Source organism: Acipenser ruthenus, chromosome 11 (assembly GCF_902713425.1).
Source record: "Acipenser ruthenus chromosome 11, fAciRut3.2 maternal haplotype, whole genome shotgun sequence".
NCBI classification, from domain to species: Eukaryota; Metazoa; Chordata; class Actinopteri; order Acipenseriformes; family Acipenseridae; genus Acipenser; species Acipenser ruthenus.
The window spans coordinates 32,291,977-32,309,004 of NC_081199.1; the positions used below are offsets into that span (position 1 = coordinate 32,291,977).

Here is a 17,028-nt window from a genome sequence, read left to right on the forward strand (position 1 = left end):
GCTAGGATGTTTAGGTTTTCAGTGGTGCAAATAGTAAACTTAGGAGTCCTATAGTAATATCACAGCAGTGTATTTTAGTGACTCTAGAGTGATATTGTATGACCACACTGTAGCATATATACGCCAGCAACAAGTTTATTATTATTATTTATTTTTATTAGTATTTTTTGTTGTTTTTTTAATGTGCTCAATTATTTTACCCCTGATTTTCTCCCCAATTTGGAATGTCCAATTATTGTTTCTCCTCACAGCCAGTAGAGTAACAGACATTTGAAAATAAAGACATGCCAAATTAAGCAAACTTTTCTTAAATACATGCTACAACCAAAGCACAACATATAGATTTCTCTAAAAGTGCAGACAAACTGAATCAGGGGCGCTGGAACTAGGGGTACTGGGGGTGCGGTAGCACTGGCTTTGCATGGCTTCCATCATATACAGGGGTTACAGTTTTCAGCACCCCCACTTTAAAAATTGTTCCATTGCCACTGAATTGAATTGTAGCAAACATAAACTTGGCACATTAGTTTTCTTCAGCTTTGTTGAAGAGATGTTAAACACATTAGCATTCACAATCAGATTCCATCAGGTGTCCATAGGCAACAGCAGAGGTATTACCTGCAGCAAGCTGCCTATCTCCTGCTGTGTTACAATTATCGCTGATCCCTAATGACAGCGCCTAGCAGATTATTTCTGTCTGAAGTGTGTGTCATCATTTCTACTCTGCTAATGTAATCTAAACATCATAAAACAGATGAGCCCTGTTGATTGCCCACTATTCACAGGATATCACCTCTCCCTCCCAACCTCACAATAGAAACATTTTGTTTCATCTTTTGAAGGTTTATATTTTTAATGTCTACATTTCATTGCAATTTATCAACAATAACAACAACAAAATGCCATCCATGGTTAGGTAATTGCTTTTTGTGCTTATCGTGCATCAATGTCAAATGTATTGACAAGGCTGTAACAGACTACCGAACTATATTTTGCAATGTAGGATATTAAAGTGTATCAACTTATACAGTGCAAAGAACTTTTAATTGCATCAATTACATAACTACTGCAGAGAGTAAAGTAAAACAATGTACTGAATTGAATTTTTTGAAAGTTTAATCTCCTAGGTGAACACACATAACAGCACTGCTGTAATGCTCCTTTGGGATACACACATGAATTGAAAACAGTCCTTGCATTAATGCACTGCCTCCATGTCTGTTTATTACCTGTTATATACAATCTGACATTCACTCAGCTCACATCAGAATTCACATTAGGACCGTACAAGAACAGCAGCAGTGAAATCCTGCCACCCACTGGACACTCATGGTTTATGTTTTTGAAGACAGCTGTAATCTGTACTACTTCACAGAATATTTACAGTAAACAGTATATATATATATATATATATATATATATATATATATATATATATATACACAGGCTAACTTCACTATAGCAAACCCCTCTTATAACGAACACTCGTTTTTAACGATCCCAACAGCAAGAACTTATTTTTTTCTATACAAATTAGCCCTATTAGAATGATCATGTACAGGATCGACCCGGATACAACGATCTCAGTACTGACTGACACTGAACTTTCTCCAGTGTCAGATGTGTTATTCTCTCAGTGAAAACAAAGACCATGGTTGACTAATTCAAAGATAACGTGAATTCAAAGATGACCTATTGTAGTACGAATCATGCATGGCGAATGCAATCATTGCCTGTCTGTCATCTTCACACAGACTGTAGCCAGGCAATCTACGCTGGATAGTTGTTTATTCAAGAGAAAGGACATGTAATTACTGTATTCAGCATGTAAGTGTACATTCTTTCCTTTTTCATTTCTTTACTGTTTTCTTTTAAACATACCTGTAGCAGGAAGATTGCCCTGCACTGGGGGAAGTGTTGGTGTAATTTATATGTGGAAACGGGTTTGTTTTGTGTGGTTTTTGGAGTTGTTATGTTTGATCAAATGATTGTTTACAGACTGCAACACGGTACTTGTGAAGGCAATGCCCAGCCAAGGCCGTATGACGGAGCAGGAGTCATCGTAAGAATACCGGCTCATAAGTAGGTTAGTTTAGGGGACACTGATCCCAAATAATGTATAGTGAGGGTTATGTAGTGTAGCAGGTTCCTGGAGCGGGACGCCTCGTTCAATAAGGCTAGTGCTCGCCCTGCGTGGCACCTTTTATTTGTAGTTTTTGTACTGTGTTTTATTTTGCCTTTTGTACAGTCTTCTGTATGTGTCCTCTGTGTGTTACCATCGTTGGTAGCGTCACATGACCCGTTTGTTTACTTTCTGTTTTGTGTTTAATAAATCCTGTGCGCCTGTGCCGGCATTTCAACTCCAACTCCTATGTCTCTCTGTCTTGCAATGCAGTTACCCACACATGTGACACGAGTACCTTGTCACAATACCATTTAAATCCATTTAAACCATTTAAATGTTGATCAGTGTGAAGGAATCTTCATAAAAGTACTTATATATTGACGTTCAATTCAAATTTGCCGTTTTGTCATTATTCTGATACACAAAAATGTCAAACCCTATTATAGTGAACACCCTGATATAACGAACATTTCAGGTCCCATGGGGGTTCGTTACAGTGAAGTTAGGCTATATATATATATATATATATATATATATATATATATATATATATATATATACAGTAAGTATTAAAAAAACATGCATTTTAGCTCTAAATACATTCTATTAAATTCAATTCCAGACCCTTTTATGTTTTTTTCCCTCTGTGGGTACAATTACAACCTACAATTCTGCTCTCTAGCACACAGATTGTTAACTGCAACACCACAGGGACCTAGGACCTCTAAGCATGGCCTTGGGATACATATCAGTGTTTGTGCTCCATAAACTGGCATCACATTGTTTTAGACAGTAAGTCATATATTTTTGTTATTCCATTAATGTTGGTTAAAGAGGGCTTTATCTCAACCTAGTGAAATCCTTTAGACTCCAGCCAGCCTGTTAGCAGTAGGGGTGGTGGTGGTGGTGGTGGGGTGGGGGTCCTTCATGACCTCAAGGATCAGAACTGTGCACCCCTTCCCTAGATATAATCATCAAAATTACCACAGCTAAAAAGCTTTATAGTGTGGAAAAACACATTCTTAAATCGACGTAAATTCGTACAAAAAAAACAATACAAATTCTCAACTAAAGAAGCACTAAATAAGAATGTTTTAATAGAAAGGGAAGTGGCATTCCTAGAGTAAACCTTGCATTGTAGCAACATACTTGGTTTTGGATATACAGCCTGACACTTGCTGTTCCTGGATGAGTCTGGCCAGCTGATTTTGGAGAGTCATGACTTTACTATGGGTCTGTTTAATGAAGGGATTCTCCAAGAGGTGTGTAACCGAAGGTCGCCTTTCAAAGTCCTTGATCAAACACCTACAAACAAACAGACACAAATAAACATGATTAAAATTCATTGTTTTCTTAAATCCATACATTAAAGCAAATAAAAATAATAATAATAATTTAGAAATTTGTACACACACACACACACACATATATATATATATATATATATATATATATACACACACACATACTGTATATTAATATATTATTATATCCCCTTTCACAGTATTTTAATGACTTATTTTTTTGTATAATCAACAGATTAAAACATGTTACCAAATTCCCAGTAAGTGCAATACATGAAACAGACACAAATTGTACATTTTTTCAAAGGTTTTGTTTATCATATTACACTTTCAAGTGAGGTGCACACCAAATACAGGAATAAAACAGTATGTTCAACCTCTTAACAAAGTATACTCTGGATCCCTTTTGGGTATCAGAATCAGGTAACAGTAAACATATTTGGTTGCTTGCTTTTAAGAATAATACAGTAGCCAGTAGAATAATTCTAGTTTTCTTCAGGGATTTTCTTAACTCCCTTGTGTAACGGATGCTGGTGTAGAAGTTTATCTTCTCTGCTCACCTTAATGATTCAGTTATCTCCAGAGAGTGCTGGTTCTACAGAGGTTGTGCCGTGTGGGTTGTTCTTGTGTTTTCTGGTCTCACTCCTGGGACTAGTGTCCACCCAGAGCAGAAGCAACACCAGAACTATTTACATCACCTCCCTCTCTCTCTCTCTCTCTCTCTCTCTCTCTCTCTCTCTCTTTCTCTTTCTCTCTCGCTCTCTCTATAAATATCAGCTTGCCATGCCGGGCAATAAAATAAGTGTATCTCTGCCTGTCCAGCAGCACGCTCTTCTATTCAAATATAGAAATCCATGTGCTCGTCTCAGGTTAACATTTATTAAATGTTTTTTTATTTTTTTAATTTATCATCTGGATACAAAAATATAGCTATTCAAGTTAGATTTTTTTCTTCCTCAGTAACATATAATTATATGAATGGTATCAATTATATTAAACCATTTAAAATGTTGTTAATTTTGTTTATTTTACTATAAATTTCTTTACCACACGATTTTGAATTATCAATCAATCAATCAATTTTTATTTTATATAGCGCCTTTCATAGTGGACCACCAAAGCGTTTTACAAGATACAGTAAAAAACAATGCATAATACATTAAATACAGTGAAAAACAAAGCATAATACATTAAATAGAAGACTAGGATGTGAAAATTCTAAAACATTGTGGATGCGTATGTCATATAGAATCATAAGAAGAAAAAATCTGAAATAGCAGAGACACAACAGCTAATAACATATATCAGACTTAAAGAGCATGGGAAGCAAGAGAGAACAAATGGGTCTTGAGAGTTGATTTAAAGCGAGCGACGGTGGGAGTATCACACATCAAATTTGATTGGGGATAACAAGCAGGCCAGAGTCGGAGGACCTCAGCTTTCAGGCAGGGACATAGCGGGTCAGCAGGTTGAGGAGGTACTCAGGACCTGTGCGATGAAGGGCACTGTAGGTGAGCAGGATAATTTTGAAAGTAATCCTGAACTTTACAGGTAGCCAGTGCAGCTGGGCAAGATGGGGGGTGATGTGTTCACTTTTTTTACATCTGGTAAGGATCCTGACGGCGGCATTCTGAACTAGCTGCAGTTGGTTGATGGCGCGTGCCGGAAGACCTCTATAGAGATAGTTGCAGAAGTCAAGTTGAAAGGAGACAAATGCATGACAGAGTATCTCTGCATCCGGGAGGGAAAGGTAGGTGTTTCAAAGGTGGTAGAAGGAAGATTTGACCACAGAGGAGATGTGGGCATCAAAGGAGAGGTTGCTGTCCAGAAGTACACCAAGGCTTCGTACAGTGGGGGAAGGCAGCAGCAGACAGTTTCCGAGGTTCAGGTCAGCTATGTTGAGATTCTTAAGTTGAGTTTTAGATTCTACTAGAAGGAGTTCAGATTTGATAGTGTTGAGCTGAAGAAAATTGGCAGACATCCAGGCCTCGATGTCTTGAATGCAAGCCGAGAGTCAGACCATGGCAGAGGGGCTACCAGGGTCAAGTTTTAAGTACAGCTGGGTGTCATCAGCATAGGAGTGAAACATGAGGCTATGTTGGCGGATGAGGTGACCCAAGGGAAGCATGCAGATGTTGAAGAGAAGAGACTCAAGAAGAGACCCTTGAGGAACACCACAAGTGACTGGGTTTGCAACACCACTGCATCCATCATAGAAAACAGACTGCAAGCGTCCAGCTAGGTAAGATGACATCCAGGAGAGACAGGTTCCAGAGATCCCAGCAAGGTGGTCAAGAAGAATGCTATGATCTATGGTGTCAAAAGCAGCTGATAGGTCAAGGAGGACAAGCACAGAGGGAGCAGCAGCATCAGCATTAAGCAGGATATAATTATCAAACCGGAGCAGAGCAGTTTCAATACTGTGATGCAGCCAGAAACCAGACTGCAGAGATTCAAGCAGATTGTTATCCGTGAGATGACAGCCCTTTCGAGAGTTTTGGAGAGAAAAGGGAGATTGGAGATAGGACGGAAATTAGAGAAGACAGTCGGGTCAAGGGAGGGTTTTTTGAGTACCGGCGTAACTCGGGCAAGATTGAGGGCATCAGGAACCGAGCCTGAATCAAGGGACAGGTTGAGAGTGTGCCTAATGGAAGGAGCAAGATCAGAAGCACAGAGACGGACAAGATTAGTCAGACAGGGGTCCAGGGGGCACGTGGCAGTAGTTTATGTCAACAGTAGGGCAGAGACATCAGTAATGGAGAGAGGAAAGAAGGAGGAGAGAGCAGAAGGGGCAACCAGAGCCGAGTCAAGATGGACAACTGGGTTTGTGGCAGGACAGTGTAGAACAGATGTTGTCAATGATGGCATTATATTGTGTATCAGGGTGCATTTGTTATCTGTATAGACAACAGACACATGTAGACAGACATCTAAATAGATCAGTTACACACAAACTGGTCTACACATAAAGATAAAGCAATGAGCCTGGACAGTCTGACAAGCAGTGCCTTATCTAGTCAGAAATTCTGGTACCTTCTATCAGGACTTCTTAGATGGAAATTAATTCCCAGAATTCATTAGTGTCACTACATTAACCAAAGGTTGCAGCCATTACTGCAATCGCACAGCCAGACTTCTAAACACAATTTCCATTTTGTCACAAAGAGCAGCTATCTGCTGCCACAATTACAGGCAATGATGAAGCATTTATTACCCGAGGACAAGAGCAGGCACCCACACATGCCGGTCTGCTTGAGAGATCTTTTGAAATGTCTCAAGCAGCTTGCACCGCTTGATAACATTGTTTGCATTTCACCGCCACCGTGTTATAATTTTTTTTTTTTCAATTGTTAATCTAATGGACAAAATAGCAGACTTTTTAACTAACACATTACAGTATGCAGCCATAATTTAATACAACAGTTAAACGCACCCCATCTAAATTGCTATGTTAAAAATAAGCAATATTACAAAATGGAAATCAAATAAAGCTATTTTTGCTAATGTTCCACACATATTGTTGCCTTGATAGCCTGTTCCTTCCCCGTATTGGTTTTTATACTTGTTCAGAGACTAACTGAAACAATTCCAATAACTTTCAAGTATTTTAGAATCCATGACATTCCTTATTAGATAATGAAATGATTGATTTGGGCAGCATGGTCGATTATCATGCTCCTAATAGAAATTCTACTATGCAGAACACATTTATATCATATTGACTCGCCTTTAGCAGAATGCATCATAAATTACTAATCCTTTATTGCACGACTTTTGCTCTTTTTCTTCTTTAACCGAAAAAATACACACTTAAACTGAAAATGTAACCAGAATACTAAGTAATTATTCTAATGTTCTATTTGCTGCAAATTGTCCTTTGAAGTAAAATGGTTTTAAAGAGCTATATTACCCAAATTATGGGAGTGGGAGAAGGAAGCTATTGACTTAATTGTAGTATAAGTCACACACTAACAGGTATGATTTTGTAAAATAACGAACACGCCTAAAACTATAGAGTAATATGCTGTTAGTGGCAGTGAAGCATTTACACAATCTTGAAAGTTTCCATTGTATGTTGTCATTTTATGCTATAGTTTAAACACTTTTAACATCAGTTCAGTTGACATGAAGCAGTAAAAGTACAAAATTCCACCATAAACAGAACTATAGCCAATGATCACCTGTAGCAAGATTACTGATTTCATTATGAGAGATGAAAAACAAAAAACCAAGCATAAAATACACAACATCAATAATAATAGATCATAATCATTTTTACATTAACATATCCCTTTTCTCATCCTTTTCAATGCAGGCACAATGACAGAGCTAAGGGCAGTGAGCAACAGGCAAACACCACATCCATTATTCACTCAGCAATAACCCTAAATACATAAAATGGTGGTTGTGTAACATGGACCAAACATTCACTCACAGCCGCACTGAAACCATTAGGATTCACTTTGTCCAATTGAAACGGTGGTTAGGGTTAGGGTTAGGGCTAGGGCTAGGGCTAGGGTAGTTTGTTCTCCCTCCTCTTGGTTTAAGCAGAATTGCAACCACTCGATAATTGAATTGATAGTAAAAGCACGGATATGAAATATCATGAAAAAAAGGATTCAAATTGTATTTTTATTCAAATTCATTGGCTTATTTTTGTTACTTTCAGTCTCACAGTCTGTGTGGGTTTTTTGAACCAAATATAAAAAGAATGAAAGTAGCTGATAGTCAGTTCACGGGGGGGTATTTATAGGGAAGTGTTCCAAAACACACAACACTGTTCCATACTTAACATCTCTAATGTCAGGCATTAGATAGTGAATGGACTGAGTGCATTTAAGGAGTGGATTGATTGAGTGAAGTCAAAATTAAATTAAGATTATGAGCGCTTTAAACCTAACCACTAATGGATTTAAAGAAAGGCTTTGGATTAAAGATAACACATTTATTGACCTTTACTACAGTATAATTAAGTGCAACGCTCTGTACACTTAGAAATAAAACATGTACTATCAATCAATTATTAAAACTAAATATTTATTTTGTGGCCAATATAAATCAACAAAATCGATTATCACGTGTATTTTACGAACAGTATGCAGTTATATCTTTTTCAGCTTTAAAACTAAAATAAATTTTTGATTCCTCCGAAAGCACTTACATAGCAATGTCTATTACTGTGCTACACTAAACGGTCAGAATTAAGATGACAGAGTTGAAGCAGACCCAGTGCAGCTATGGTGCCTTAATGCTAATGGACCATAATGCCGTGAGCATCAGTGACAGAAAGATACAAGGATGACGTTAAGGCAGCACTGCCCTGTGTGTGAGAGCAGAGGACCAGAGGAGGGTTTTATTGCCACGACACAGAGGTAATGCATGTGTCTGAGGAACAGCAAACCAGAGAGACATAGAACAGAGGAAGTCAAAGAGGGCAGGAAGCATGTTGCCACTGGATACGGATGATGTGTTAAGGAGTCAGTAACTTCTCCGTACACGGACACGCATGTCCGTGGCAGTGAATACGTCTAAAACACACACGCATGTAATTGTATATAACTTCTGCTTTGTTTGTCCCTGGACAATATGTTGTTGTTTTTTTTTTTTAAATGTCCGTCACCACTGGATATGGTGCTGACCCATGTTAACAGGAATTTAAACAAAAGGCAAAAAAATGGAAAATGAGTCATTGAATTAGATGGATAGATTTGAATGAACTACCTTGTACTGTGGATGGACACAGAGTTCAGTGTTCAGAAGAATCTTGCAGTTAAGTTAAATATCAGGGATGAGTGCGATGTGTTGTATTTATTGCAAGTGCCGTTTCAATCAAAATACCGTACAGCTCCTTTTAGAAGACAATAACAAAAAGGATAACAGCCTGCCTCAACTGAACCAAAGTTTATGGCTGCCACTGGTATACTTTACAATTGTTATGACTATGGGAATGCTTTGTTTAAATCAAGGTCCAAAATGGTTTGACGACCCCCCCCCCCCCCCCCGATCCCCACATTCATACACAGACACATGCACGCACACACACACAGGTACAAAACAGAAAAGTTGATTCAAATGCCCTTTATATGTATAAAGTATTCTCTTTGATCTGTTAGCTCCAGTATCTACTGCATTTTCAGAAATTAAATTACGGTGAGTATTTGGTTACACAAAGAAATCACACTGAATTTATAACCCAGGTTAATAACTTAAGTAAAAGACAAAATGGCATTTATTCCCTGTAAAATCAGACTGAGAGCCTTTAAATGAATGAGAAATACTCCATTTTCATTTAAATGGCCAACACCATAAGGAAGGAGGTAGATAATGAAATGCATGCAGCCACTCATCATACAAAATTGACATACGCATACAAAAAAAAAGGTTCAACCATATGGATAATAGATGGTATGGATTTTATGCATCCATTGCGTTTAATTTATCACAACAAAGCTGATATGCTCTCTGCACTGACAAATGCACAACTAACACAAATAAATGAGTCAATTACCTCTAATGGGTAAAGGTTCACTGCTGTAAAGTCTGATGTTTTCATTATAATAATGAAAAAATAATTTGTTAATTTCAGGTCTGCAGGTCTATAAAATGTACACTGTTGGTCCAAGCAAAAGTAGAAACTCCAGTATCCACAAATAATCAGGCTAAAATTGAGTATTCCCTTCATTTCAAAAGCCCATTACACAACAGGCTTAGCATTAAGAATATTTATTTTGCGCACCACTTCATTGCCGAATAGTCATTCTTTTTTTAAACAGTATGCATACATTGATTCCAAACTGATTTCTGATCTGCCTACATGAGCAAACATGTTGCCTCAATGTGGAATAAATATTTTCTTTAGAAAGACATACAAATTAAAGCTTGCAACATTGGGCAGCAGTGTGGAGTAGTGGTTAGGGCTCTGGACACTTGACCGGAGGGTCATGGGTTCAATCCCCGATGGGGACACTGCTGCTGTACCCTTGAGCAAGGTACTTTACCTAGATTGCTTCAGTAAAAACCCAACTGTATAAATGGGTAATTGTATGTAAAAATAATGTGATATCTTGTAACAATTGTAAGTCGCCCTGGATAAGGGCGTCAGCTAAGAAATAAATAATAATAATAATAATTCACAGTATATTTTGGATGCTGATGTTATCTTTAAAAACTGATTATGTTGTTCCTCCAATACAATCCAAAACCAACAAATAAAAAAAACAACAACAAACTCGCACTGGAATACTTATCTGATTTGATACAGATTGAATATAAATGCTGTTGTGATATACAGGACAGCAGGACAATAGTTAGTTGTCTGAAGATTCTATGTCTCTTCATCAATATACCACATCTAAAAAATATAGTTCTGCAAGTCTTGAAGCACCTCCATATTGTTTACTGACTACCTGAAAAGGTCACCTTTTAATTGTGAAATGGATCCAGGTATATCTCAGTGTAGTATTAATGTAAAGACTTAATCAACCTTTGTGCCTGAAATGGAGGGCAATAGTTTATGCTTATATCAAAGTTAATATAAAACCTGTATAAGATAACAATATTCTAACAAGGAACTTTGTTTATCTTGTATCTTTAGCTTTAATATGTACCTCAGATTCCTGGTTTCATGGGAGAAGACTGGCCATTACCTTAATGTCATAAAACATACAGACTAATCAGAAAGACCATAAGGTAAGTGCATTGTTTACCCTTGGTGCGGTCTGTTTAAAAATACATTGCCTCCTTGTGGTCCTGTGGGTTCACAGCAAATCCAAATAAACAGAGGCGTGTTTAAAATATAAACGTAAGTTAGCATAACCCTTCGGAATAGTTATTTTACAAAAAAAACAACTAATTTTATAATCATCTTTCTAACAATATCATTTGTATACGTATTTCTTAGTTATTGTGATTTGACAGCTCTGTTTCAGAAACTGAAGATCGCAAGATATGAAAAACTCTCCAGCAAGTACAGTTTCCTGTCTGAAATACATATTTTATTAATGCACCTAAATGTGGCAGTTAAAAACTATACAAAAGGTATTTCATTTGACCTACCTGTGTTGTTGACAGTGTTATAATTAATGGCGTCCATACCTGTTCTCATTAGCATGTATGTATGAATTTATTCATATTATGTATTCTGTTCAATGGACTGTTCAGTTCATGACTATTTATGAAAGCTCAATGAACCAATCATTTTGTAAAAAAAAGTCATAAATATACAGTACTCAGAGCTCCAGCTATGCTACAGAAACTCATATCTTACAGAAAATAAATATTTTACCAAAAATTTGTTGAAACTGCCATGACTGAGACAATAACAACTATTTAAAAAAATATACAATGCAAAAATAAAAATATATTCTGTATATCTGATAATTAACTTTTTTCCAGTTTTCAGATAGTTTTGCTTTAGTTTTGCTTTAGACCTTATTCTGTGTTATTCACCAAATGTTTTAAAACAATAAGAAATGAACACAATGGTTGATTAAACTCATTATTACTGAAAACTACAAATTGAAATGTCTACTCTTTCCCTACACTATTCAGCTATGTTTCATTGAGTCAATAAATGAAATCATTTTTCTATGTCTGTAATGGAAGAACATTTACTAATTTGAATGTTTCTCTGTGACTGCATACTCTGAAGAACCATTTCCCAGTGTACTTGTCTCAGGTAAACCTCAGACATGAAGTAGAATATGAAGTACTCACTGTGAGATGAAGTGACTGAATCCTCGGCACCACTGCTCTGGATTACGTAAGGTAGGAGAGGGGTTTCTAAAGTAAAAGAAAACAAAATAGAAATAAATCAGAGAAATAAGTAAAGGGCTGAAATAAGAAGAAGAATCATCATCTTCATCATAAAAACATATGCAATGTATCATTCATTTTATAATGTATTTAGTTCCGCAGTGAAACCAGGAAATCGCTCACTGCTACTAATGTATTATTTTAGGGATGGTTTTGAAGAAAGATTAATTTCTGTGACATGCTCATCTTATTTTCCTGTTTGATCATATGACACAGGCAAAACTCCAGTAGACACAATATGCATTAGTTAATACAGTCAAAAAAGAAACTTCAAGAAAACTCTACTGAGTACTATAAGCACTGAGGTGCAAAACTACTCAAGAAGATGATGGATGATGACAGGACCGAAGAGTTTGGCAGAAACCATCTGCCAACTGGAGAATATGGGAACAAATAACCTCTGTCAGCAGGATTTAATGCACTATCATCTATTAAAAAAAAGCTGTCAGGTCAAAACTAGGAGGGTTCAGCAACAGGCAACAATAAAAAAGCATCCAATCTATGGTGCATGTAACTACGGTAACACCAGAGCTTGACAGCACTAAATGTGAGCACTCACCAGTACAGATTGAAGCCAGTCAAGGCTTAACACTGATGAAGAGATAAAAAGGGCAAGATAAGAAGTTTCTAGCCTGCTGATTTTAATCTGTTACAGGAGTCTGGGATTATAGAATACTCTACTCTTAGAAGATGTAAAAGGGTATTATTTATCAAGGGTTAAACTCAGGGATAATTAGTGATGGAGAGTAATACATGTCACAGTATTTTACTTCGTTTTTGTGAACTCCCTTACATTCCAAATAAATGTGCAACATTTATCAGAAATACAGTATTGCTGTATTTAATATATTTAAGATCAGCACATACAGCTTCACCACAATACTATTATGTTTCATTTTTGATCATTCAATCGGAAATAGGCTTACTAGCATGAAAATGAATACACATGATGTGGATTTTTGTACTTGAAAAAAGAAAACTGCCATCCTGTACCACACAAAGACACAGTCACTAAACTCTATGACAGGGATTCAGACAGACAATCCTTTCAGAAACTAAAGATCAAAATCAATTCATTTCCACGCAGAATGTAATATGAGCACAATGCTTGCCTTGATGTTATATTGCAGTAATGTTTAAATGTTATAAAGTCAATGCACCATCACTGTAGTATCAGTGCTGTCAAATACCCTTTGTACTTGGCAAACAGAAGCCGTTTCTTATTCCATTTTAAAGGCTGCACTGGCTTAAACTTTCTAGTTTTAACACTTTTTTTCAGCTGTTTTCCTCCTGTTGATGAAGTGCTTTGTCTGATACAGGCTGATCTGCTTGCTGCAGCGTCTGTTTCACCAATTCAAGGCTGTTAAAGATTTGCTTCCTAGGTGCTGTAGCAGGCATTGCCTGTCATTGACATTTTCAGCTACAAAACCTTTTTTTTTCAAGATTAAATACCAATCAAAAATAATCATTCTCTTCTGAAAATAAACATTACATTTCAGCTGATTTGTGTAAATGTTGTTGCTTTTTTTTAAGTATCTGACCTCTGCACCGAACAAACAAAACAATATATTTGATCACAGGTTGAAGCCTCAGATATGAGGCAATAGAATGTAATTTGTGTTCTGGTTTCAGACATCTCTTAGAATGTGACTAGATGAAGGAGGTTGCTGCTAAATGGTGAGTGGTGAGACCAGCAAATCCTAATGCGACCATTGTAAAATAATGAGTATAAAAAATACAAAATAAACTGAATATACATAAATGTGTTCATTACAAGACTTGGAAAATCAACATTATTTTATATTCTGTTATTGGAAAATTGACTACACAAAGTCAAACAAAAAGGCAGTATTCCTGAAAAGTGTAAAATAATCAGCATATTGAAATATATTACCATTGTTGCAAAACATATGTTAAATAGAAATGTTACAAATGTTCAATTACCTTCTTAAAAAAACATACTTATCCCTTATCTTGATCGGAAATACTTCAGTTAATGTACTCTGTGTGTAATCTTATTCATTATGGGATTTAAAAATGAAACAAATGTGAGTAAATATGACTGTACCAATACACGCTAGTTAGTTAAAGATTATGTGGTAACAAAAGTACTGTGACACACAGCCATTATGTTAAACTAATAAGTAGTAAGTGCCAACATTTCCATTCCAAAGTAGTTTATTTAACTTGCCTATCTTGTGTCACACAGCCAGTCTCCAAAGTCACAGCTGGTAAAAATGAAATGGCTCATTCTGTTCCAATGAGATCAGTAACACGGTTCAATACCCAGCATTTTACTTCCCCTTTGTTCTGTGGCTTTAACTGAGCAGCTAATTACACTAGTCTATTAAAAGTCTACAACAAGAATTTACAAACAAAAGAGAAAACATTTTTGAAAAACAATTAACTTTCCATTTCCCAAAACAAGAACCAGACAACCCTGCACAGTATATATATATATATATATATATATATATATATATATATATATATATATATATATATATATTATTTGATTGCTGACAGAAAAAAAAATCCTCTTATGGAGAAATCGGTAAAGTGCTCCACAATATTTATAACACTGGGATGTCAATGGTGTATCACCATCATCTGGTACAGATTTTAAGGTCATAGTTAAGTCGGTCTGTACATCTTGTACATTCTTATAGCTCCATTAAAAGCAGCGTGGGTGTCTTTTGCTATATTTAACAGGATTGGACAGCAAGAGTACAGATAGAGACAGAGCAATGATTTTCTCCTCAATTAAAGAATTGCACCTGAATAATAAATTCAATCTCATGCAGACAAATCCTTTTGGAAATTGTCTTCATCAGTACACATGGAGAGCAAAAACCATTTCTTAAATCCAAAGAACATCAAAATGAAAACTATAAAGAACAGCAGTTACACACTGGAGTCAATAAAAAGCCTTTAGATGTTGGGAGACCAGATACCAGCAGTTGACATTTTGGCTATAATAATCTGTAGTATAATAAAGAGTAATTGAGATATTTCTTAAAACACCTTAAAATGAGATCATGAATGAAAGAAAACCGAGGCATAAGTCAATGTTAGTCACGACCAAGACGACGAAAAAAAATACACCTTCAAAGAAAACAAAAATTGTGAAGACATGTGCAACTGGAGATAAGAGTACATGTATCTGAAAATCACTAGACAATGCAGACTTGTGAATGTCAATGCTGATTGAGGGAAGGGAAAAGCCTTTGGACATGTTTGTATGTGATATTCTAGCAACAACAGGTTTAAAAATATTTGAAGAAGTCACCAGGGTAGATTTTTGAAGGGTAAAACTACCAAAACACTGACACAACACATACAAAATTGCACTAACTTGTCATTTTTTTTGACCAAACATAAATTCAGGTGCACTACAAGTGTACAGCTTGTTATGACACTGAACAATATTTCCAGCATATTTTACTTGTGTGCCTTTGTGGATGTGAAATTGACTGGCACACTAAACTAGGTTGTTTTCTTACTTCTGGTGGGGGGTCGGGTCAAGTATCCTCTTCATCTGGCTTTATATGCTTGGCAGAAGCACACTCTTGCAGTTGCTTGGCAACCCTAGCCACATTCAATGGACAACTACTTATAGCAAGAGCACCCATAATTTGTGGGGAGGGCATGCTTGAAAGATTGCTTGGAAAATGCTGCCTTTATGTTTAGCATGGAACAGAATGATAAAGAATATTTCTATTTTTATTTAGTATCTTTTACAATGACTTTTGATAATATCATTGTTTTATATATAATTGAAACCTTCCTTCACCAACCCCTGTCTTTAACACCCCTTATGAGATGGTGATGGATTTGACACCTTGAAAGCACAGTCATTGTATCTATGTTCTTACATGTATAAAACAAGCACATTCCTGGTGAAGCACTATGCTAAGCTTCCCAACACATCCTGGTCAATACACATTAACACTGATCTGAAGTGGGAGGAATTTACTGGAGATATATTCCTATAGTACAGTTGACAAAACGTAGCTGTACACCACAACAAAACCCTTTACCTTATTCTTAAATGGCTCAGCGAGCATCAAATAAAGTACATAAAACTTGTAAGGAATTGGAAGTGAGGTAGAGTTGTGACAAAAGCCAATGTTGGTGCATAGATAATATAATGAACCATTATTGAAAATGGAGTGTTCCTGGTGACCTCGGGGAACAGCAGATTTCACCTTTGCTCTGTTTTTTTTTTCAGAGGGCAGAACATAATGAGAAACAGGGGGTTGAAACGGGATCATTATCACACTGGCATTGTTCCAAACACTCCAGATGCTCAGAGGCTACTAGTGTCACAGGCCTGTTTCCCCCCTAGTCCCTAGTTTATGCAAACAAATGACAGTGATGATTATATAGATAAAAAAAATAAAAAAAACATAAATAACTGAAAAAAATATGTTGGGTGGGAAGAAAATAAACCACTTTATTTCTGCCTAAAATACATATCCTGTGCTCTCAATATGCATGTATGCATGTTCAGTTGCTCTTGCTACAGTAGACTGTAATGCAATCACTACTCACTTTTGCCTAATGTGTTCACTAAATTGCTTCATTCAGTGCCTCCCATGTCCTGGCAGCTAATGTATTCACACCAAGTATCAGATAAGGATGCCTGTTTTCCGGAAAAATGGAATTGCATTTATACCTTTTGTTTCCATGAACATCAGGCTTATGAGTTATAGAAAGCAAAAAAAAAAAAAAAAAAAAAAAAAAAGCTGGCATAAATTAGAGCAGCAACAATATTTTGAACTA

The 17,028-nt window shown here is 36.4% G+C and overlaps 1 protein-coding gene across 1 annotated transcript in view; it reads right to left on the minus strand.

Annotated features, from left to right (window-relative positions):
* Positions 1-17,028, minus strand: part of myo3b (myosin IIIB) — a 103,720-nt gene that overhangs the window by 61,840 nt on the left and 24,852 nt on the right. The window contains exons 9-10 of the mRNA XM_034043667.3: positions 12,145-12,210; positions 3,275-3,430 (exon numbers count right to left, since the gene is read on the minus strand). Of these exons, the coding sequence (XP_033899558.3) occupies positions 3,275-3,430; positions 12,145-12,210 (222 nt within the window). The remainder of the gene's footprint in view (positions 1-3,274; positions 3,431-12,144; positions 12,211-17,028) is intronic.